Source organism: Chionomys nivalis, chromosome X, assembly GCF_950005125.1.
Source record: "Chionomys nivalis chromosome X, mChiNiv1.1, whole genome shotgun sequence".
Lineage (NCBI taxonomy): Eukaryota > Metazoa > Chordata > Mammalia > Rodentia > Cricetidae > Chionomys > Chionomys nivalis.
In genome coordinates, this window is record NC_080112.1 from 80602826 (window position 1) to 80628839 (window position 26014).

Genomic DNA, 26014 nt, shown 5'->3' on the forward strand with positions numbered 1-26014 from the left:
ACGAACTTAATAGTTCACAAACCAAGTATAAATGACCAATAAACTATATGTCTTTAGCTATCAGGTAAATGAAAATCAAATGATATTGATATTTCGTATCACCCATTTGAATAGTTGTCATTGTAATCAAGAAACAAAGAATAAATGCTAGCAATGGTAGAGATCTTTATATAGTGTGTGAATATAAATTAATAACTTACTACAAAAATCATTAGTGACCCCCCTGCCAAATCAACTAAAACTACAACTATCATATGATCTAATTATACCACTCCTAGATATATACTTAAAGGAATTAATGTCAATATACAGCAGAGATGGTCATATATTCAGGTTTGTTGTAGTGTTATTCATAATAATTGGGTTACAGAATCAGCTTAGGTGCCATGGATGGATTACAGATAAAGAAGAATGTAATGATGTTGCTGTAGGGAAAACAATGGAATTGGAGATCATCATGTTAATTGAAATAAGCCAGACTCAGGATGACAAATATCACATGTTTTCTCTCATACTTGAATCTAGATAAAGCAATCAAAAAACTATACACCAGTAAAACAGGGATTATCTGAGTATAAATAAGGGATTTGAAGGAAAAGGGAGGGGAAGCAAGAGGGAGGGAATAATAAAATTGTTATGTATGCATGTATGAAATTGCCACAATAAAATCCATTATTTTTGCTAGATATATGATGCTACAAATAAAAACAGAAAAACATAATCTCTGAAGCAAACAAAACATTAGGCTTTTCACTGTGCTTACTGTCCATCAATGATGAAGAACTTTGACCGCTACAGGCTCCTGCTTCTGTGATGCTCTATCTCACAGAAATATCAAAAACACGGAGACAAGTAACCAATTAAGCCCTCTGGAATTGTACGCAAAAAAAAAAAAAATGACTTTTCAAGTTGCTTATTCAAGTACTCTGCTGCAGAGATGAGAAAAACAACTAATGAAGAGGTTCCAAGGCAAAATGTCATATAAATGGAAGCATAGAATTGCAGCTTGTAGAACTAGATTCTTCTTAATATATATGATTATATTTAAATACGTAAATATTTGTGTGCATGCATGCATGCTTGTGAGTGCATTGAATGTAGAATCCCTCAGAAGTATTGGATTCTTCTGGAGCTATAGTTATAGGCAGTTATAAGCTGCCTAATGTGGGTACTGGGAATCAAAATTGGGTCCTCTATGATAGCAGTATGTGCTCTTATTGCTGAACCATCTTTTCAGCCCATTAGCAATATACATTTAAGATGCACTGTTATTTTTGCTTGTCTTCATTCTCTTATCACAGTCACTGAATACCCATCAATTGTATGGACAAATAGCATTTTGCTTATCTGTCAACTAAATAGCATACTGGTTATTTACAGTTTTTGATGATTAAAAACAAAGATGCTATTAATAATTATATTTGGATGGACATACATTTTCTGATTCATTGAATAAATAACAAGGAATGACGTGTTGGATTATTGGAAAGGCTATTTTTTTTACTTTCTAAGAAACTACCATACAACCTTCCAAATTGGTTACAACACATTTCATTCTTGCTGGCAATAACTATGACTTATTTTTTTTTTAAATCAGTAATTTATATTCCTAGTTTTTGGATATACATTTTCTATTAAGTACATGCCTTTTTAATTGGATACATTTTATCTTTCTTTCTTTCTTTCTTTCTTTCTTTCTTTATTTATTTATTTATTTATTTTTTGTTTTTCGAGACAGGGTTTCTCTGTGGTTTTGGAGCCTGTCCTGGAACTAGCTCTTGTAGACCAGGCTGGTCTCGAACTCACAGAGATTCACCTGCCTCTGCCTCCCAAGTGCTGGGATTAAAGGTGTGCGCCACCACTGCCCGGCTTGGATATGTTTTAAAATAACATGAAATTTCTTTATATGGACCCTTCATAAAATTGCTTTTTTATGAAACTTTCAGATTTTTAAAATATTCTTAAGATGTAATTGTGGTTTTTTATAGCTTAAAATCTATTTGTGCTAAAATATATTCTTTCTTGGGAACTATTTTTTAAAGTCTGGAACTATTCACTCCATTATGATTTTAGTGAAATAAATTATAGTAACTACATCATTTTCATCAATCATCTTAAAATGTGATACACGCTATTAGCATTCATAAAGTGTTAGATTCTGGTTGAACTTTTAGTTGCTGCATTGTTGAAGAATAAAATAATCCAAATCTAAAATAAGGAAATTTAGAAATACTGATACTTAAAATAAGGTTCGAATGGAATATTTTTCACATTTTAAATAACATTTAAAAGGCTCAAACCTGGGTAGAACACTTGCGTAGTACATGTGATGTCCTGGTTTTAAACCACAGAAGTAAAGTAGAAAATCAAAACCCAAATTTATTTTGTTGGCACTGAGAATTAGCTGGGTTGTTTTGTTTTGTTTTGTTTTGTTTTCATATGAGGATGAGACTCGATAGGCAAGGAATTAGATAGGAGCACTTCAGTTGCATCTTGCTAGCTATGTCTTCTGGTTAGGCAGGGAATTTGATGTGAGAGAATCAAGATTAAATGTGTCACTTGGTTAACTGTGTCACTTAAATATTAGAATGTCCCTTGTAGTTAAATATCCTTGAAGGTACAGTTGGGTTTCTCTCACTCCATCAGAAACTCAGGGAGCACGGAACTCTCCCAGTTCTAACACAGGCACACTAACGAAGGTCTCCATTCTCAAAACACCCTCCCTTCACTGTCTCACTTACTTTGTGGTTTTGATACTCCCATTTGAGCTTTTTAAGAGGATCATGGGATATTGTAAACCACCATAATTTTAAAAAATGGAAAAGGGGCAATGCAATACATGACTATATTACTATTCTCATTAATATTCATAAAAATTATTAAAAGTACACAACATAGAACCCAGTGAGGTGTTAGCTACCCCTTGAGGTCAGCCCCTTTCAAGTTCTAATTACTCTCTGAAGTGAAATATTTGCTTTGCTTTCCTAAATAAACTTTTATTTAAACATTCTGTGTCTCTTGGCCAAGTCTTTTCTTTTGAGAAGACAGAAAATGGCAGGGTGGGGGAGACCAGTATAAATACATTGTCAAGGCTGATCATAGTGCTCAAGATCACTTAGAGCCAGTCTGCAAGTATTCAAATCAAAACTGCAAGTGTGCACCATCAAACCTGGCGATTTTTTTTTCCAATTCTTTCTCTAAGACAACATATTGTAAAATTATCGTTAAAATTTTATATAATCATCAAAAGACCAAAATCTATGTCTTACTTCTTTTGAACACATGTAGAAGTACCTAAAAGATTTCACGTTCAAAGTACATTGATTTCAATGTATTGATTTGAATCTGAGGGTGTTTTTTCTTATTTGTGTGTTTTTACTAATTTGAATACACTAGAGTAGAAATGGACAGCATTTAATATAGATATTTGAATTGTCTGATAGGCCAATACTAAGTCATAAATTATAGATTTGGTAATCAGACTAAGTGACATTCTGGTAGGCTACATGGCCACACAGACAATAACCTATTTATAGCCATGTATAACTTTCTTTTAACTAATTTGTTAAACTTAATTTAAACTTTCTAGAAATAAAATTTCTATATACATAATAGAAAATTCAAAATGTTTATCATAAAATGTGAAATGTTAAACATTCAAGTTTTATATAAAAGTTGCCCAATTGCAGTTAAATGTGTTCTACACTTAATATTAAATCAAAAGAAAACCATATTACAGTAAGGGAAAGACAGGAAAAACTGTGTGTGTGTGTGTGTATCTGTGTGTGTGTGTGTTTCTGTTATAGACAGGGTCTCATGTAGCCCAGGTTGTTCTAGAATTCACTATGAAATTGAGGATGGCTCTGAACTTCTAATCCCCCTGCCTGAACTTCTCCCAGTGTTGAGACTGGCAGGCACCACCACATCCAGCTCATGTAATCCTAGGGGTTGAACCAAGGGCTTTGTGCATAAAAGGCAAGTACTCTACCAAGTAATCTACATCCTCAGCCTGTGTGTGTGTGTATTTTGATAGGGTCACATTATTATGCCGCTCTGCCTGGCATGGAACTTACTATGTACAACAAATGACTCAAACTTACAGAGATGAAAAAACCTTTGCTTCTAAAATGTGCTGAGATTCAAGGTATGCACCATTATATCCCACTGTGTGCTTTCTAAAGTCACCTTTAAAGCAAACCAGATTGATAATCTCATTTTAAAAACTTTAGCGCAAAATTCTTAGTTTTCAACTAACCATTTAAAAAGAGCTTGTTTTAATAGGCAGTGAAATATTCTAAACATATGACTCAATAAAAAGAATAAATTTCTTAGATTAGAGAGAATATTTGAATTGTAAACATACTTATAAAACAAATTCATATTATTAAAATCTATAGACCTTTTATGATGCCTATTACAGGCACTTGTGTTTTTCTAATCACAGAGCTATGATACATGTACAGAACACAAAGCAGTCCTATGATTCAGCAAACTTAGAACCAAGTAGCGCAGTTTTTGAAAAACCATCAAGTTAATTTTTGTTCAACAGTTAACTGATACTGTGGTCAAATGAGCAAATCTATTATTTTCAAGTAGAGAATACTATAACATAGATGATGGCTTACTACTTCCAGTATCACCATAGGACTCCAGGGGTTGCTAGAGGGAGTGGCAATGTCTGTCCAGACCACAGGAGCATCCACACTGGGGTAACTGGCTCCCTTGTTTCCTCCTTCTCAAAGCACAATACTTCAAGTATGCAAGAGGAGAAGTCGATTTGTCTCTACAGGAGTCCGGAAGCGTAGGTGGCTGTTTAAGCCAGAGTAGGGCTGCAAACAAATTACATAGAGCAAAAAAGTAGCCACAGGGGTAAGATTGGATGCGGGACCCTCCTGGGATTTCCAAAGTACCTGTCTTGTGTATATTTCCCTGGTGCTGGGGCAAGGCGGGAAATGTGGGAGGCTTTGGAGAGCAAGTTTTTCAGGGATCTGTCCATCCACAGCATGTAACCACTTGAAGACTGCATGTAGGGCAGGGCTGTCTCTACTCCACTTCTGTGGAGCTAAAAACTCCAGTCTTTACATGTTTTCTTCTTGAATGGATTTCCCTCCTCCCATTTCTTTACCTCCTGCCTATGTCTGTGTACTTTGCCTTTCTAACAGTGCTGGGAGTCAGCAGGGGTCTTCTTGCTCATTTTAATTTTCCACTACAATAAAATAAAATAAAAGGCCAAGGGCTGGGTTCGGTTAATCTCAGGAACTCTCAGACAAAAAAAAGAGGTGTGAGTCCTAGGCACCAGAATTGTGCCCACAAAAGAATCCCTCCTCCTAATCCCACAAAAGAATGGTATGCAGTGGGTGTGCCGGCAGCAAAAAGTAGGCAGGGAGCCAGTTTGCTGGCTGGCCGGTAAGAGAAGATCTTTGGGCAGGTCCTGTGGGTTCAGTCACAATGGGTACCAGATGGCCCTGTGTGGGAAGTTAGGTAGTGGATTTCTGAGACATGATGGATTTGGTGGGAAAGTGGAGGCCGGGGTATAGGTGGGGGGTTTCTGGGCAATCCCACAGTTCATCCCCATTGGGGGCCAGCTGTGCTTTAAATGCTGCCACTATGCACAGAGACGAAGAGCTCAGTGGAGTCCCTCCTGAAAGAAAAGGCTTGGTGGTGGTGGTGGCGGGTGGGGGGGTAACAGGCTGTTGAACAGAGATATGACCATTTCTGTCTTTCCGACAGAGGATAAGGCACCTTCTTCCATTTCTTTTATCCAGTCATAGCTGCTGCTTGTTGGAGAGCTGCATAGGGTATAGAAATCATGACGGGGTTCATATCTACGCCTTTTTCCATCAGCTTGGTTGTGGTGCTATTGCCTGCTGTTCATTTTGGTGCTGGCTGGGCTCAAATAATAGGTCAGGTGGTCGCATAATTCTTCTTGCAGCTGGAACATTTGGGTCAGCTCCGTGATGTGGAACACACTGGAAGCAACGAAGCTCAATGGAAATTGGTGCAACAATTTGAGGGGTTCGCTGTTTTTCCGGTTGCCGTCCATTTATGATTCATTGAAGATTGCCACTTTGCTCTGCATAAAACTCTCGCATCAAGTAATTCAGGTACACAGATAGCCATCTCCTTGACTCCCATGGTAATGTGATACAGCCACAAATATAACAAAAGATACATGCATTGTACGGCCGTGGCGTGGTATCTACCCTATGTATTTTCCTGCAGGATGTCCTTAAATATGATACTTAATGATGGTTCAGTGCCAAAAACCTGGCACAGCAGTTGCTGTGCCTTAATTTTGCTACTCTGGTCAGATTGGACAACGTGTTATGCTGCGCCTTCTAGCCTAGTGGACACTCTTTGGACATCTGCTTGACCTTGGCATTCTCTTTATCTCTTCCTAAAACCATAATCCTTGTCCTTGACACTAGTTTTTCCTACTTCTTAAGCTCTGGTGTCTGCCTGACTACAGGTTGAACAGCTGTGTACAATGGCATAGGAAAATGGCCACAGCCCCTTAATAAAATGGCGCAGAGCACCGAGAAAAGCTCCAAGGTGCCCCGTTCCCAGTGAGGAGGCAGAGGGCGCCCACAGGAAGCTGGAGGAGGATTTTTGATTGGTTTGTTTGTTTTCAAACTGTATTTATCTGTGTCTGGAGTTTAAATACTTTTTTTTTTTTTTTTTTTTTGGATTTTTGAGACAGGGTTTCTCTGTAGCTTTGGAGCCTGTCCTGGAACTCCCTTTGTAGACCAGGCTGGCCTCGAACTCACAGAGATCCGCCTGCCTCTGCCTCCCGAGTGCTGGGATTAAAGGCGTGCGCCACCACCTCCCGGCATGGAGTTTAAATACTTTTATTTGCTGCGTGCACAAAGCATTGTCTGCATTACTAGGAGAGCTGAGAGACGATGTGCCCACATCATGATCATATCTCCCAGTTTACCTCACAGGGATTACATCTTAATAGACTAACAGTAACTAGCAGGGAAATTCTAACTACAGGTATGGACACAGCACTCACTTCCCATGGTCCAGGAAAAAATAGAATAATTATGGATGGAGTTGGGGGAGGCAGACATAACAGTGGAATAGGAGAATCAGTATAAGAGCAGTATGAAGAGGACGGATGGGGGTAGGGTAGGGAATACAGGGAGGAGCAGCTAAAACTAAGGGGCATTTGAGGGGTTAGATGAAAACCTAACACAGTAGAAGCTTTCTCAAATATATAACTGTATGAAGACAATCTAAATGAAACTGCCAAATTACAGAGGAAATGGAGCCTCACCTGGACATCTCTTGCCATCAAATGAAGCCTCCAGTTATGGGAATGGATTACATCCAATCCAGTTTGTTGGCTAAAGAGGTCTCATGAGATCCCCAAAACAATCCTGTTCATGACAAGGCTATTTATTGGCTGCTCTCCATAAAGTAACATTAATGCCCTAGTGCTGAACATAGAGGAGCAGAGCTGGTGCCTTCCTATAGCCTTCACCCCTATGGACTAGTGTTCATGGTACTGGAAGTTACTGTTTGCTACCATAGGAAAAAGGTAAACACCAACCCGGCTACAAACCCGTTGACTTGCTTGCAAGATATACTGGATACAATGGTGTCACAAAACTTGTGGAGGCAACCAACCAATGTCTGATTTGATTTAAGGCCTATTCCATGAGATGGAACCCATCCCTGATACTGACTGCTTGGTATGGATTTGAATGGGGGGGAGAAGTGTGAGGGATCTGGGAAGAATTGAAAGAGGGAAAACAGTAATCAGAATATAATGTATGGAAAACAATCAATTTTCAATAAGAGAAACATTGAAATAAACAAATAAGCAATTTTATTTGAGTGGAAAGTTTAAAATTTAAAAGTAAATACAATAAAGGGAATGAAGTACTCATGATAAAAATGTTATGAGATTTTCTTCTTATGGAAAGCACATACCATCATTTATTTTCTAAATAGGTAATTAAAAAGAGAGTGTAGCTCACTTATTTCGTTGGCTTTTCAGTTGTAAAAAAATATATGCACATATATTTATTAGATAAAATTTTACTTTAAAAATATTCATTGATTTGAAATATACTTCATATTTAATTAAATGTGAATATAAAAAAAGAAAAATTCATTTAATGTTTTGTTTATAAAGAGCAGTCCAAAGAGAAAGAGAGCTCAACCAGTAAGAATGTTAAGTCAAGTGTCTGTAATTTTTAGAAAAGCTCAATTCCTATTAAACTTAGCCATTCAACTTTTGAATTATGATTACACATAACTGGGACAACCTATTTTCCCTAAAGTTTTAATATCCTGTTTTTTACATAAATTAAAAACTTCAAACCAGACTAACGCTTTCTGTTTTTCAATTATTTGAACTGTGATTGTATACGTCAGTTTACAACATTTCAAAAGGTACACCAAACCAGAAAAGCTGGTAGACATTTTAAAAATGTTTCAGGGTCCTTTTCAGGTCTGCAGTGTAAGTCAGGCATATGGTGGATGACTCATAGTAAACATAATTCAATCAAGAAATGATAACTAATGTAATCGACACTAGGCCAAGCTAGAAAGTTCAAATATGGCTGGCAGTTAAGAAAAACAGTAAGAAAAACTGATGAATGTGGTATTATTGCCTAATATTAAATACTATAAAGAAATTTAGATAAGGAAATAAGATGAAGAGTGACTTAAGGTGTAGAGTTCGGGGCTATAAGGACCATAAAAGGAAGCTTTTCTCAAAAGAATTATCTTTGAGTCAAGGCCTAGATAATGACATAGACACATACAACGATGTTTCTGATAAAAGATTTAAAAAAATTATTTTTATTTGTGTGTATGTATGTGTATGTGTAAGAGTTTATGTGCACTATGTGTTTTTGGGTAGACAAAAGCCAGAGGGCATCAAATGCCCTGGAACTGGAGTTATAGGCAGTTGTAAGTGTTCAGTGTTTATGCTGAGAACTAAATACAGGTTCTCTGCAAAGGCAGCAGCAAATGTTCTTAATCACTAAGTTATCTCTCCAACCTCCCAATGTAGGTATACTTTTTACATTAATATATCTTCCATTTATAACCTCAAGTTATGAGATGGCTTCACCAAAATCAATATAAAGCAAACTAAACAAAATTCTAGTAAGCAATTCTCTCTCATGACTGTGTTTTTGTAAGAATTTTACAATTCTATTCTAATGACTGAACTTATGTTATCAAATCAGAATTCTTTTGCCCTATATCTCAAATTAACAGTGCTGATTTGTATGGAAATTAAGAAGAAATACGAAATTAAAATTTTTGTGAGACAATCTGTTTATAATTTGCCTCTAGATACAGAGGATAGAGGTGTAAGGATATAAAATATTTAGGAAAGGTTGACATCACTTCTTATTAAAAAATATTACTGTTACTTTTTCTTTGTTTAAGACAGTGTCTCATTGTGCACACTTGGCTGACCTGAAACTCACTATGTAAACTAGGCTGGCCTCAAATTCCCAGTGGTCTGCTTGCCTCTGCCTTCCGAGTTTTTCATTTAAAAATCAGATTACAAAGTAGCAGGTTTATGTCATACTTACAAATATTCTAAAAATTAAATTTGTTTTACAACATATTTCTATCATTTTGCTAAATACTTTTTAAGTTACTTTGATTTTTAGGAACATAATATTTGTACATACTTATGAGGTGATTAGAAAATTTTTACTATATGTTTATGGTAAATAGGTTCAAAATACTCTATGAACTATTTGAGATATAGAAAGAATTATTTTTAATGATATCAACTCCACTGTGCCATAGACTACTAGAACTCATTGCACTTGTGTGGCTATTCTTCAAAGAGAGTAAAACCAGAAATTGAAATTTTTACTTTAATGACGAATTTGTATGGTACTATTACATTGCTTTTTTTTTTCTGAAGAAGAATCACCTGTGCGAGTTTAAATTATTCCAAGCTATGGGCAATGGTACACACCTATGATCCCAGTACTTGAAAGGTGGAGGCAGAGGATCGGGAGTTTAAGATTATCCTCAGCTACAGTGAGCCTGGAGCTAGCCAGAGCCACATGAGACTCAATCTCAAAACTACCTAAAAGTAATATTCAGTATCTAAAATATTGCAAACATTTAGCACTTTACTATGATTCTCAAAAGTCTGGAAATAGTGTGAATTTTCAAAAAGAGTTTCAGTTCACTAGGAATGCATATAATTAAATGTGACTTCAAGCTTTAAAATTTTCTCCTGTCTTACTATTTTCCTGAGTAAATTATCTATAACATAAACTACAATTTTAAGAAAATGTCAGTGTACCTATAGAAGTGAAAATATTAGAAAGAGAATCATTAAAACTGTAAATAAATTAATGAAGGCTTCATAGTCCTGTTCTTTTTTGAAAAAGTCATCTAAATTTTTAGTAAGATTAATTTGGTTCAATTAATGCCAGTCAGTGAAATCTGATTACTGTACTCCAATCAGTAGAGTCAGGAGAGTAATCCACAAGATTGCATCATCATAAGAAACACATGGAACATATATTAAGAACACATTTTCCAGATTTCCCCCTAGAGAATCAGGGGGTGGAGTTCAAACACGTACTATTCTTTTTAACAAGCCCGTAGACTCCACCATCCTAACATACATATTTCAGTGATTCTTATAGTCAGACAGTGTTGTAAACAATGTGCTTACTAACTGAATCTTCCAGTTATTGACTGCTTTCTCTAGGTTTGTCCTGAATTCCAGAAGCAAAAAGAGATCGTCATTCATTTTCAGTTGGCTAGATAAAAGTATACCTTCCTTATACCTCCAAACTTGAATGAGACAGACACGTACATGCCTTCATTATTCCATATTTCTTTTACACAAGCCTACGGAAACCCTGAAGGAACAAAAATTAAAACTAAACATGTTTCTACAAAAAAGAAAAGAAGATACAGGGACTAATGCCCAAAGGAGACTGTAGTTTTTCCCTTTTCCTGATTATACTACAAGGAAAAACAGTAAGATTGTACAATGTAAATAAGAAATAACCTGAATGCTTAGTCAGTTCAATCATGTCAAATGTATATAATATCTTTGCCATTATGATTTTGTTTTTTTTTTCATTTGCCAAATCAACATAAATGCTTATCCTGTTTCTCACACTATTTTTTTTACAAGGATTAGAGTGGGACAATCTATGCAATTATTAAAACGAATCATGGGAGAGCTTCAGAACATTTCTCATGGAGTATCCTTTGGACTATTGCCTCAAAAGCACTAGCACCAAAAGAAATAGTTTTAAAATGCTGTTAAATAAAAATAAATCTATTAACAAGAAAGAAAAAAATTCACTGAATGATGAGATGGTATAAAAGCTTGAAGTAAATATATGCAAACACATGACAAGTGACTAATATGCAGATAGTATTAAGAAACTGAAACAACTCAAAAGCAAAGAAATAAATTAATTTTTAAGAGCAAGTGGTCTTAAAAGATTTTTTTAAAAGAAGATGTACAAGTGACCAGTAAATTGCTGCATACTCTTATCTAGGGAGAAGTAAATAGACAACTATGTACTTCAGACAGGGTATCAAGGATACATTACATTTAGAATTTTAGCAAAGCCAAACCCTGGTGAACTAATAAGACTATTGGTGAAAATGGGTGAAGAGTAACTTAAAAGACCCTAAGTGACCCCCAAATACCTGCATCACTACAGAGGCTCATTTTATTATAGATAACGACTTCATGTAAGATGAATCCTAGAACCCTCCATTCAGCAAACTTTCTACTTCCTATCTACTCTAGTGCCTCTCAAGATTCATTGCAGGTGGGGGAGCAGTAGAAGGGTAGACTGGACAGAATCTCAGGTGAAGTTCTTGTAACCCTACCCCCACCTCCTTCTTCTAAGGAGTGATAACAACTCCATTATTACCACAGACCTATCACTACATTGTTTAGCTTAATGAGTTTTCATGGTTACCAAGCCGAGATAATCTCTACTCCAATATGGTGATGAGATCATGGTATATCCACTGAAAAAAGTCATACTACAATACATTTTTTTTTTACCAAAAAAGAAAACTAGCTATCACTAATCATTAAGGAAATGCTAACCAAAACCAGTCATTCTGGCTCTTCAATAAATTAAATAGAACTACAATGTTGTATCATCACTTCACATAGTCAGGAAACTTGTCCCTCCTAGAAAAAAAAATGCCTTCCTGATAACAAGGCTTTGAACAGAGTCGGCTTTCCGTAGGACGAGAATGCACATCACTTCCCTAGCCCTGGGTCATAAGAAGCCTGAGCACTATCCTAGCTCACAAGTCATGTACTAGCCAGACCCACATACCCCACATGCCATGTCCCACAGGTTAACTGTTAACCAAGTTAACTGTTCTGAAAAAGTCTCCATTTGAAATTTTACCCAAAATTATGCTAAGGACTTTCCAGGCACCTGACCCAACCCAACAGCCCAACATGTAGGGCCTTTCAACGTAATTTGGTAACGGCAAGGAAAGTTTACCTACTTCTTTGTGGGTCAGCATGTTCCCCCAATCTCCCACTGCTATGGAACCTTAAAAGAATACTTTTCTTTGTCCAGGTGGGCTGGCACTTTGCTTTAGATCCGGCTGTGCTGCCAGATCTAAAAACCTTTCACCTAAAAAGCAACCATGCCTTCCTTGAACTGCACTCTGCTGGCTTCTCTTCTAAAATTTAACATCGCTTCTCTTTTAAATTCTAACATTTTGGTGCCCAAGCTTGAGGTAGGTATTACTGAGGTGGATTGTTCTGTGGGGCTGCTAAATCTCTGCCATTGTTCCTTGTTGTCTTTGCATCTAACAGATGTCCTTTTAGTATCCAGAACTCCTCGTCTATCTGTTCCAGAAATCTTAAAAACAGGTCAGGGGTTACTCCAGCCTTGGAGTTGTTTTCTCAACAAGGCCTGTTGAGTCCAGGGACACCAATGCTTGGTTTTCATTAACTGGCCGTAAGTAGCCTGGCCACAAATCTAGAAGGGAAGCTGAGGGACACAGGGATATTTTCTCCTTTGTACCCTTTCTTCTAGTCCTGTTTAACTCACTGACTTCTTAATGAGTACCACCAAATCTCATCTAAGGAAAGATTCTCCACTTTGCTGCCTTTTGCATAACCTCAAAGCATTTTATCGTGTAGGAGATACCAAAAGCTGATTTTCTTTGAGTGCTCTGTCTGGCCACAAATAAAATGGCTAATAGGAGTCCAGTGACCTGAAAATGGTGCCTTTGGTTATAAGGTTCTTACAGGTTTGGAGAACTTCATATTGTAATTTGTCTGCAGTTCCTTACATGCAGGCTTTCTTCTCCCTCTGTCACTGACCTTTTCTCTGTCAATCTTTTACCACCTTCCACATCCTGCTACTAAATGAAAAACATGTTGTTTTGGAAAAATGTACTCATTCCAAGAGACCCTTAGTTGACTTTGGCCCTGCTGACCATGCTGATCATGCTGACCCTCCTTCTCCTTTTGTACATTGAGCCCCAGCCCCTCCCCAAGTCAGCTTCCTTTCCTACCCCTTCAGAACTGCATTCTTCTTCCTCTTTGTCTTGCACCTCTGACTGATTATCCCAAGCCACCATGCTCCATTTCCCTGCCATGTGGCACTAACTAAACTACCCATTTATTTTTGAAGACCTGGGACTGTGTGGAGCGAATTCTTAACTAGGAACTCCAAGTAGCAACTTGCAGAGCCAGTCCATGGACTCGGACTGAGTGGAGCCCCACAATCATCATTAGAGATTCCCAGAACCAGTCTCCTCTGCTCCTATCTGTCTGCCTAATAAACCACCCCATCCATCACTCCATCCTGTGATTACTGGAGGCCCAACCCAGACCTCAGAGTGTTCACACGATTGAAAACCAGGCATCATCCAGCTGGTGCATAACCCACACAACAAAGGGGAGAGAAGATAGGCATATCACAAAACACCACAAAATCACCCACAGATGCTTAGCGCTACTGCAAAAACAAAAACATAAAAAACAAAGACAATATTCTTCCTCGTGAAAACAACACCCTAATCATAATAATCCTTGAGAAAAGCAACTTAGCTGATATACAAGACTTACATAATTTTAAATATGTTCAATGAGTTTAAAGAGGATATGAATAAATACCAGAGTGAAGACTGAAAAAATATTGTCGAGTGAAATAATAAGAACAATTCACTATACAAAAACAGAATTAAACAAAAACAATCACTGAAGAAAAGCCAAAGTGCAATAAAACTTTAAATGAAAGATTCAGTAAGTCGAACAAAAACCTCACCCACAGAGCAGAGATGGAAGTGACAGTCTCGGGCACTGAAGACAAAATAGAAGAAATGGAAATTTCAGTCAAAGAGAACGTTAAATAGTAACAATAATAAAAGAGAAGAACAAAAGAGTCAGGAAATCTGGGACACTATGAAAGTACAAAATCTGCGAATAATAGGACTAGAGGAAGAAGAAAACCAGGTCAAAGGCATAAAGAATATTTTTCAACAAAATCACAAATGAAGATTTCTCAAATTTAAGGAAAGAGATGCCTACCAAGGTGCAAAAGGCGCCCAGAACACCAAATAAACAGAACCAAGAAAGAAACTCCCTGTAGAACACAATAATTAAAACACCAATGTAAAGAATAAAGGATATTAAAAGCTGTGACAGAGAAACAAAATCACATATAAAAGCAGGCCTATCAGAATAACAGGCTTTAAAAAATGAATAACTTTTCTTTGTATGAATGTTGCCTGCACTTATCTTTGTAACACCATATGTGTGTCTGGTGCCTGTGGGGTCCAGATTAGGGACCTGGATTCAATGGAAGTGGAGTTACAGACTTTGATGAACTACACATGAGTCCTGGGAATCACACTTGGGTCCGTTGGAAGAAAAGGCAATGCATTTATCTGCTGAGCCTTCTTTCCCACTCTAATACCTGACTTTTGAATCACACATTGAAAGTTAGAAGGGCCTGGACTGACATACTGCAAGTTCTGAAAGACCATAGCTGCCGGCTCAGACAAACACTATTAGATCTAAAATCATATATTAACCATAGTGCAGTGATAGTGGGTGACTTCGTTCTCATCAATAGACAGGTCATCTGGGCAAAAACTAGAGAACCTCTGGAGTCAAAGACATCATAAATCAAATAGACCTAACAGATATCTGCACAAAACCCAAACATCCAAGAATATACTCTCTTCTAGCAGTCCATGGATTTTTTTGTTAAAAGTGACCACATAAAAATGTGTCCTGGACCTGGATGGAGGGGGGAGGACCTTGGACTTCTCACAGGGCAGGGAATCCGGACTGCATGTCAGATTCGAGAGGGAGGGGGAATGGAGTGGGGGGAGGGGGAGAGGAGTGGGGTTAGGGGGAGAGGAGTGGGAAAAGGAGCAGAGAAATGGGAGGCAGGGAGGAGGCAGAAATTGTTTCAACAAAAAAAAAATGACAGACACAAAAAAGTGACACAAAAAGAGTCTCAACAAATATAGAAAAACTGAACTAGCATCCTGTCTCCTATCTGACTACCATGGATTAATGACAAAAACCTGCACAATCTCATGGAAACTACACAACACACAACTAAATGAAAATTGGATCAAGGGAAAATATAAGAAGGAAAATTCTTCCTAGAACAGAATGAAACTGAAAACACAACCTATTGAAACCTATGGGACACAATGAACGCAGTCCTAGGAAAAAGTTTTATATAGCACTGAAGTTTACATACTACTACACAAAAACCCTGAAGAGATTACACATTAATAACAATACACTTGAAAACTATAGAGAATCAGCAGCAACAACAAAACACTAGAATCGATATATGTGAAGAATCAAACCTAGGGCTTTAAATAATGAAGTAGTAAAACAAAATAAAATGAACCAATGAAAGAGTTGATTCCTTAAAAGGACTGACAAGATTGACAAGATTTTTTGACAAATTCAAAAAAAAGAGGATCCAAATGAATAACATTAGAGATGAAAATTATAACACACTGAGGAAATTTAGAAAAATCACAATGGCATGCTTTAAAATTTTATATTCCACAAGACTGGAAAATCTCTAAGAAATGGGCAAATTTCTAGATGTGTATGACCTACCAAAGTTAAATAAAGGTGAACTAAATAATATAAGAAGATTCATATTAATGATAGAGATCAAAACATTAATAAAACATTCCCGATTAAAAAGAAAAACTAACAGCAATACTCGTCAGAATATTCCATAAACTAGAAACTAGTGTTTTCAAATTCTTTTAATAATCTAGTATTATCCTAATATCAAACCAAAGACTCAACAAAAAATAAAATTGTAGAGCAAGATCTCTGATGAACATAGTTACAGAAATTCTCAGTAAAATGCTTGCAAACTGAATCTAGAAACATCATCCACCATGATCAAGTCGGCTTCTTCTCAAAATGCAGGGATGATTCAACAATATATGTAATCCATAGGCTAAAGTACAGACCACATAATCATCTCATTAGATGCAGAAAAGGCCTTTGAAAATATCCAACATCCTATGCATTGTGAGTTCTGATACGTGAGTAGTTGAGTACTTTTCCAATCCATAGAATGATCTTCCTGTTCATGGGTTCTAGTAGTTATTGATCTCCTGATCCAAGAGACAATACTCCTAAATGGTAGAGGTTCCTTAGGTTTCCATCTTTACATCTGTTTCATTACCTATAGCCTTTCTTAACCCACCAGACAGTCTCGATCTCCCGCTTTTGACTCCAAGCTATGCAAGCCCCTCTCCTACAAACTCTTGTCATATCCCTATATAGATGTCTTTCTCTAAACACAACTACACTTCTCTTTTCTTCCTCTCCCTGTACCCCAGCTCTGCTCCACCCCCTCAAAAAAAAACCACTTCTCATGATTTCTCTGAGGTATTAGGCAATATCCTTAATCATTTTCATAATGTTTCTGACTCTACCTGCTCTAGTTCCTACACAGTTTATAGATGGGATCATAACCAAAATATATGAACCTCCTAGCAGGGTACACTATGGTTATCTCAGTCTTAGTTCTGGAGTTGGGGGGTCCCTCCAACCTGGTATCATTTTACAACCCAACCTTTGAGCTTCTTGCAATAACCTGGCATAACCCTAGCAAAGGGATTACCAATAAAGTATCTACACATAAACCTTCCATATTATCCACAACCACATTCCCATTTTGGAAGGAGAGGGGCTTCTTATCTTCCAAAGGGTTCCTCATAATTAGAAAACCCTAATGCCAAAACTATTATAAACTATCTCCTTACTACAGCAGGCAGCTATCCTTCATCTTATATAACACCAAAACCAAGATTCTCCTATAAGACTGGAAGACAAGAAGACTGATAGGGAGGCTAAATTTCAGATCCTGTATTTCCCCCCCTCTCCTCACTGCCTTGTCCTTTAATCTAATCCTTGCTCACCTAAATTTGGGGAAGGGGGCTACCCCAGGAAGGTGCTACCTTATATCAACGCTGGTTTACAAAACAGGTCAAAATAATTTAATCTAAGTGAGATACACTTAAAAATGTTGCAGCCCTTTTTGTTGTCTGCAGTTCCTCTTGTTCATCCACCTGGACATACCTTCCATTCATCTCAGTGTCTCTGCCCTTTCACCTCTGTAGCTAGCTAGACTTAAGTCAGCAGTTTCCCCCTCAAACCTTTGACGTGCAGCTGCCTGACTCATATCAGAAAATCCTTCCCTGAAGGTCCCTTCTGGTTTATTATCTTATCTACTCAGAGACTCGCACATCTCCACTTGTTTCTCAATATCAGCTTCTCAGTCCTCTTCAAAATTCCTTGCCCCTTTGAACACTGTAGTCATTGTGCAACGTTCATACATTCTCACGTAGACAGACAGAGACAGACAGACAGATTACATTTACTGTATGGTATGTAATGTGTGACCTGAAAGTAAATATTATTAATATTAGAACAGAAGAACCTGTGTTCCTTTCACGAGGGTTACCAATTGGGAATGTCTGGCAAGTAGTTGACATTGAAACTGCCAAGTCTTGTGAAATTATTTTAGTTCAATAAATTCTGACATTGGAGAAAAACACAAACACATTCTTCTATATTTCTGACACAGCATGGAACACAAGTTAGATTTTAGTGGAATCATACTTGGTTCTGTTGGTGGTGTCCTATATAGGGTAAATGAACATTTATTCACAATTCCCCTAGAAAAGTTTTGTGACAATGTGACACAGTCAGAGAGCAGAAGACACAAGTTATCAGCTTTTGGAGAGCAGCTTGTGCAATGGGAAAGATAACAAACACCTGGAGTCTTTAGCCAGGTCTGCAGATAAAGATGGGTCATTCAAGTTGGCCTACAAAGAGGAGAGGGCTGTTTTTCCAAATGCAGACACAAACCGAAATGTATAAAGATCATAACAACAAGAAAAGGAAAAAAATTCAAACTAATCTCCAGAAAGGAACCTTAAAGAAATGAAAGCTATGAATTACCTGAAAAAGAAGCTCAAAACATTATAAAATTCATAGGTGACTACTGAATTTGAACCAGGAACATGATGTATGATTAAAAGAAAAACATTAGCAAGATGAATGTGATAGAGAAGTATCAACTAGATTCTAGCTACTAGAAATTAAGGAGAGGAGTCATGAAATAACAGAATTAAAAAATTAACAGAATAGTTAACCTGAAGTCCTAAGCAGAAGAAAGGATCCATGAACTTGGAGATATGAGTTTAAATTATGCAGTACATAGATAGAAAGGAAAGAAATATTAGCAAAGGATGAAGAAAGAGCAAGGGAACTATGGGGTATCATCCAGTAAACAAATGTATATGTGAAAGAAGTCTCACAAAGGCAAGAATATATAATAAAGATTATTTAAACTTTTAAAATACCACTATTATATGTCAGGATTGGGCATGCCATAGACTTTGTGTGAACAATCTGTAGTAGTAGCTTCTCTCCTTCCACAAAGTGGGTTCTAGGAATCAAACTTAAATGCTCAAGCATGTCAGCAAGTATCTTTATCTGCTAAGACATCTTGCAGGCCCAAGATCATTTAAATATGTACAGTTTCAAAAATTGTATTTTACATATATATATATATATATATATATATATATGGAATTTACTTAGAGAATAGACTGTAGATGTTATCACCTTAGGGAAAAAAATGACCAGCAAAGTACATATTAGAGCATTTGCTTACAGTCTTTGTAAGTTCTAAGATTCAATTTGCAATTCTGAAACAAACAATGCTAAGAATGATAAATATGAGCTGGATAAGCTAACTCTCTTCAATGTACAAGTTTATAAAAACTATATTGCAAAATGTAAGTGTAATAATTTCCTTTAAAAGTAAAGTTATTTAAAATACCTAAAATTTGTAAGCTCTGGAAGCATGCTGTGCCTATTTTTATAATACTTCATTGTGCACTTAAACTATTCAAAGATACCAAAGATGGAGGAAAGGTCTTAGAACATGTTAGGGAAATACTTTACCAGGGAGACACATACCCTGTTTACATACATTCTTTAAGAGATAATATCTCATGCTGTATTTTTGCAATTTAACAAAATCATCATAAAATTATTTAGATATTTCTGCCTTACTTACCACACCAGATCTTTGATATCTAATGTATAATTTATGTTTACTTCACAGGCCATTTTGGAGCTACAGTTTTATTACATGTACTATGACTGCATCTAAATTTCATGAGATTTAGAGTTTTCAAAGTATACTAAAATATCCAGGTGTACCAGTAACTGAATGGAATATTAGTTAAAAATTTATTGAGGTATTTATTAAGTTTATTTTATTAAATTTATTAAGTTGCATTATTAATTTACTTAATAATTTCAGTCTATCTACTGAAGTTTTCATTTTTTTTGTTGTCTTAAATTCTACTTATCTGCACTCAAGTTCACATAGTATATATTCTTTTATCTCCATGTCAATACTGAGCCAACTACCAAATTTTTTATAGATGTATTTTTCAGTACTATACTTTTATTTATTCCACTACAATAATGTCTAATGTTTTCTTTATATTATTTTATTAAGTAGGAGGATTGAAGCCAGTGCCCAGTGCATGGCAAACAAGCCAACTCAGCTAGCCCCCCACCATTCCTTTCCTGTTTTTAAAGATGATTTGTACCTGCTTACTGAAGTTTTTCCACGATCTATGTTCTAACTTGTTTGTCTGATAATACCAGCATCTGACTCACCTCCATGTTTGTGTCAGTAAATTGCCTTTTATCGCTCATGTCGCAACATTCCTGTTTTTCTGTCTACTGAGGAATTTCCACCAGGCCCTGGACTTTCTGACCATTATCTTCCTAGGCTTTCGGGCTTATCTTTTATTTTAATAGTTTCCCATTCACTGAAGTTTGGCATAGAGATTCTGAAGGTTTATACAAGTTTATCACATCACAAGAATGGGGAGCCCATGCCTCTAGAAACAAGCCTTCCAGGCAACCAAGTTCCAAACCTTTGCTGCCCCCCAACAGGCCGATCACTGTCACGCTGGTAAGTCATATGTTATCTAGGACCTTTGTTCTGTGTAAATTTCCACTCACCCCTTAACCGGAGATGTGGTTGGAACTTTGCAAACATCTGCCTTAGCCCCAAACCATAGAGAGCACAGTGTGTTTTAACCTAATATGGTCATGTTGACTGACCTAAGGTCTACTTCTTGTGGTGCAACATTTACCATTCCCTAAGAAAACTTTCAAAAACAGCACCCTTAGGTTTCTCAAAGTCATCTGTAACTTTACCTCAGACATTGCCTCAAGGTTGACTTCAATTAACCTTTTTCCTGTCTTGAGACATCTCTGGAACTACTGTGTTTTTATAATCTGGAAACTTAAGAGACTTATAGTTTCAGTGATTCTTTAATTTCTATGTTCTTTAATGCTATTTTCATGTGATCTGACACTATTGGTGCTTCCACTAATCTTGTTAATGCCCCCGAAAGCAATGGAGACTCAGACACTTGTGAGGCTATCTTTCCTACTAATGCCACTCAGTAGCCCCATATCAATAGAAAACAAAATGGATTCACCATGTTTCAGGGAATTCCTGTTATGACTTGATTCTTCTTGATGGCGCTGACTATCAACCTTGTTTGATACATGGAACACAGAACTATGTAGTGTATGGGACACAAAGAGAGGCTCCCCAAGCAAGTCTGTTGAGTGTTCTCTGTTAGCATTTTAAGTAGGTGTCTCTGGGAGAGAAGGAGAGGTCTGCCCCAGTTAGGAAGGCAAGCACTTCCGTGGCTGCAAACTGTCAGTAAAAGTTTCTTTCCAGATAATAGTCCTAGACAAGTCACCAAACTTATTTGTGGAACCCCTGGGGTGGGGTGAGGGTATTGGTGCTTTTTTTCTATTGCTGGCTTGAATGTTATATGTCATTTAGATTGGGTGCCTTTCTACTGTTAAGTAAATGACAAGTACCTTATGGTTTCTCCGTGCCCTGGATTCTACAACCCTGTCACCTTCTCTCCACTTTTCTGAAATCTCTTACATTATTGTCAGCATTGTGTCTCTACTTTATGGGGAAGAAAAGGAAGTAAAGCATCTGAACAGTCTTGTCTCAAATCCGAAGTCATAGATCTAATTTCATTTGTCCTCAAATTCATCAGTCATTTGCAACTTCAGTTACATTTCTAAATGTCTACTTATTTCTTTTTCATGGTTTAATAGTTTTCTGCATACCAGTTACAGTTAAGTATTTTTGGTACTTGATGAAATATAGTTTTATGGGTCCTACAGAGAGTCCATAAGAAAACAATCTTAATGATTTTTTATATTACAGTTCCAAGCCCAGAGTAGTTATAAACATCACTTACAAATTCCTTCTAAATACTGAATTGTATTCATTGGTAAGGTGGTGTGGGACCATGGTCTGAATTCTGTCAATTATATTTTAAATAAATGCTGATTGACCAGTAGCCAGACAGGAAGTATAAGTAGGACAACCAGACAGGAAGTAGAGGTGGGTCAAGGAGAATAGGAGAATTCTAAGAAGGAGGAAGCCCATTCCTCCCCAGTCCTGTCCCAACCACAGAAGAAGGAAGATGTGATTGCCCTGTTGAAAAAGGTACTGAGCCATGTGGCTAACACAGATAAGAATAATGGGCTAATAAAAGTTATAGGAGCTAATAAGAAGCCTGAGCCATTGGGCCAATCAGTTTATCATTAATATAGACCTCTGTGTGATTTCTTTGGGGCTAATCATCTGTGGAACCTGGTGGGAGGACAGAAACCAGAAAGGGAAAAAATACTCAGACAACAAATGGTGCCTATGTGAACAACTGCATCCACATAAAGCCTGACAGAGCTTGTGAAGTAATTCTAGACAGAAAAGAATAGAGTAAATCATGGCTTCTTGGTAGCAGCAATTTCTCAGGTCTGATCTGCTTGCTACAAGGCAAGCAAGCATTCTCATTTAAGAGAGGCTTCCTGACTCAGCTTTTGCTGCAAAACTTTGCAGCCCTTTAAAAAGGTCCTGCAACAAAACACTTAAATGGTGTTGATGAAAAGCTGACCGCATGCTTTCTTTCGGTGGCAGGGACTTGAAACGCCATAGAGTTGTGGCAATAAACATGGCCAGTACCTCAGCCATGAGGCTAAAATCTCAGAAAGCTAAGAAATGTACTGGATCCAGCCAACAAAGCCATGGCTTTAATCCTACCCATACTGCTTAGCAAATTAAAGACTCATGTGGTCAGAAAAAACGAGATATACATTAAAGAGAGAGTCAAAGATGAAGAAAACCTCTAATTGGTTTTCAATGTGTTAAGAATATATGTAGGCTTGGGAGAGAAAAGAAAAAGGTTAAAGTCCTTAAAATAAAAAAGAAAGAAAGAGTATTTGGGTGTGGAGGCACACGCCTTCAATCCCAACACTTGGGAGACAGAGGCAGGCAGACCTCTATGAGTTCAAGGTGCAGTGGCACATGCATTTAATCCCAATGCCTGGGAGGCAGAGGCAGACAGACCTCTGTGAGTTCAAGGTGTGGTAGCACACATCTTTAATCCCAATACTTAGAAGACAGAGGCAGAGAGACCACTGTGAAGTCAAGGAGGTGTGGTGGCATACACCTTTAATCCTAGCACTTGGGAGGCAGAGGCAGGTGGATCTCTGTGAGTTCGAAGACAGCCTGGTCTACACAGAGAGTTCCAGGACAGCCAAAGATATACAGAGAACCTGTCTCAAAAAGTAAAAGTAAAAATAAAAGAAATAGAGGTTAAAATAAAGTCATGTAAAGATGAAAATTACAGGCCGGGCGGTGGTGGCGTACGCCTTTAATCCCAGCACTCGGGAGGCAGAGGCAGGTGGATCTCTGTGAGTTCGAGGCCAGCCTGGTCTACAAGAGCTAGTTCCAGGACAGGAACCAAAAGCTATGGAAAAATCCTGTCTCGAAAAATCAAAAAAAAAAAAGATGAAAATTACACAGAGAATCTTAATACTGTGTTATTATGCTCTCTTTGAATTGTTTGAATGCTGAGCAAGGAGCAATAGCTGCTAAAAGATATTTGCTTATAAATGCTGCTGAATTAATCCAAGATAGATATTTTGAAAATACCTTGATTTCAAAATTGAAGTCAAAAGGTATGTTACTTTGGAGAAGAGATTTTGCTTTTGTTTCCACAGGAAATAAGAGGATGTGGATTCATTCTGAGTTAAGAAAAATCAGCTTTGATCAAGAAAGACTACCTGAGAAATCTCCAGTAGAAACAGATGGCCCAGATGTCAGAGTTCTACATCCAGAACAGATTCAAGATGCTGTCTGAGATGATCAAGCCTCACAGGATCAGGACTTGATCACAATTCTAAATTTTGTTTAGGTCCCCATAAGATTATCAGCACCCCCAACCAGCAGGAAGTAGCCTGGAATACTACACCCACATTCCCCAAAATTGGACTATGGATGTTCTCGGGTTTTGTTTTTTAAAGAGGGGGAAGTGGTGTGGGGACCATGGTCTATATTCTATCAATTATATTTTAAATAAATGCTAATTGGCCAGTAACCAGGCAGGAAATATAGGCAGGAAAACCAGAAAAGAAATAGAGGTGAGTCAAGGAGAACAGGAGAATTCTGGGAAGAAGGAAGCCCATTCCTCCCCAGTCCTGTCCCAACCACAGAAGAAGGAAGATGTGATTACCCTGCTGAAAAAGGTACCAAGCCATGTGGCTAACACAAATAAGAATAATTGGCTAATATAAGTTACAAGAGCTAATAAGAATCCTGAGCCAATGGGCCAATCAGTTTATTATTAATATAGACCTCTGTGTGATTTCTTTGGGGCTAAACAACTGTGGGACCAGGCAGGACAGAAACCTCAGACAACAGTAAGGCATATTTGTAATATTTATTATCCTTTAAGATTAAACTTATGATCAACTAAATAGTAGGAAACTGAGATTTTATGAGTTTCTTTAAATGTTTTCTTTAGTTATAAATCCATTTTCTTTAATTTGTGTTAGATTTTTCTTTGTTATAAACTGCATTATGAAAAACTTGCAAATAAAGATATAAATTTGTTTTTAAACAGAAGTCCTGGCCACAGAATACTCAGTACATTGATTTCTGCACTTTAATTAATGCTGTCTTTGCAGATTAAATAGCATGAGCTGGAAATACATTCTTCTGAGATAATTCAGTTTTATCAAAGGTAAGTTTTACTAGTTCTTTAAAAAATCACCAACATTTCAAAGGCATTCCACTAAGAATATGAGAGGCAATGCATTTGCTGCTTGAAAGCAAAGGTTACTTACTGCTCTTTTCCTAGAACACCCTGTAATCCAAGGCACAGTAAGGGTTCCTGAAATCTGTGGAAACAACAAATGGAATCTTAGTAAAGTATGGATTCACATTGCTTGTAATGTTGATAAACACTAAAAAACACAGTGCATGCTGTGAAGATAAATAGATAGATCTGTATTCAAATTATATTCCAAATCAAAGGTATTTTTTCCTTACCAATTTAAAGGGCCTTCCCTTGCACAAAAAGAAGAAAAATAAAAATGGTATAAAATTCCCTCAGAAATTAAAAAATAAATGTTTTTTGGGTCCCGTAAAGGATATGAAAGTGTATGGAAAATAAAATTATTTTAAAAATGTAATGCTTTATGGATTAAATGGAAAATGGAACTTCTTAAAAAGCACATCATCACAAACAAGAGATGATATTATAAATGAAACATATTAAGTATTTACTTCGAACACTCGGCAGTTGCTAACATAAATATTGTTATAGTCATCTTCTTAATGTAAATCTTAGGGATTCAGTGCAAATCACTGAATCACTGTTTCTCTAAATTGTGTCCTCACTAGTTATCTATCTTGTTATGCATTCCACTCTTTATCTACCCTTATAATAGAATGATAAAATGTAGATTGTAAAAGACCACTGAATTAAAGGACAATATTTCTGTATAAATAAAATATGGCTGTAAAAGGTAGTAAGGTGAACTTTTAAGCCACATCAACCACATCAAGACTATCAAGATAAGAATGTGTCCAGCAAATCTGTTCTTTTTGAGTCACAGTTCAGTATTCAGTGTTGAAGTTGTGCAATGTTGCAATCATGAACAGATAGGTACATCTTCCAGAGTCTACAATTATTTCATATCTTGGCAAACACTTGCCAATATTGTCTCCAAATGTTAAGAGATTTTAACTTTTACAAATGGAACAGAGTAATGGTCATAGTTAAGAACACACTTGCTTCAATTCCTTGTATAAAGGAGATGGGAATTTGGCTTCACATAGTAAAAGTATTTTTCTTCATTGTAAAATATTTTTACTCAGTGTACAATAAAATGGTGATTAGCTGAATGCTGAAGGTCATGACAGAGTTGCATAATTGACTTTTTATTTTAAAATAAGTAGGGTAAATCAACTAAAAAAATCACATTCTGTGTTCCATAAAATAGAAAATTCAATTATTTCGAATTATCGCTTTACATAGTCCTATTAGTGAGAATAATTCAAGAGAAGCTTCACAGAACTTCTACAAA

The 26014-nt window shown here is 36.8% G+C and overlaps 1 protein-coding gene across 1 annotated transcript in view; it reads right to left on the reverse strand.

Annotated features, from left to right (window-relative positions):
* Hdx (highly divergent homeobox) overlaps window positions 1-26014 on the reverse strand; it is a 101965-nt gene that overhangs the window by 54859 nt on the left and 21092 nt on the right. Inside the window, exon 3 of the mRNA XM_057759890.1 lies at window positions 24770-24823. Coding sequence (XP_057615873.1) covers window positions 24770-24823 — 54 coding nt within the window. The remainder of the gene's footprint in view (window positions 1-24769; window positions 24824-26014) is intronic.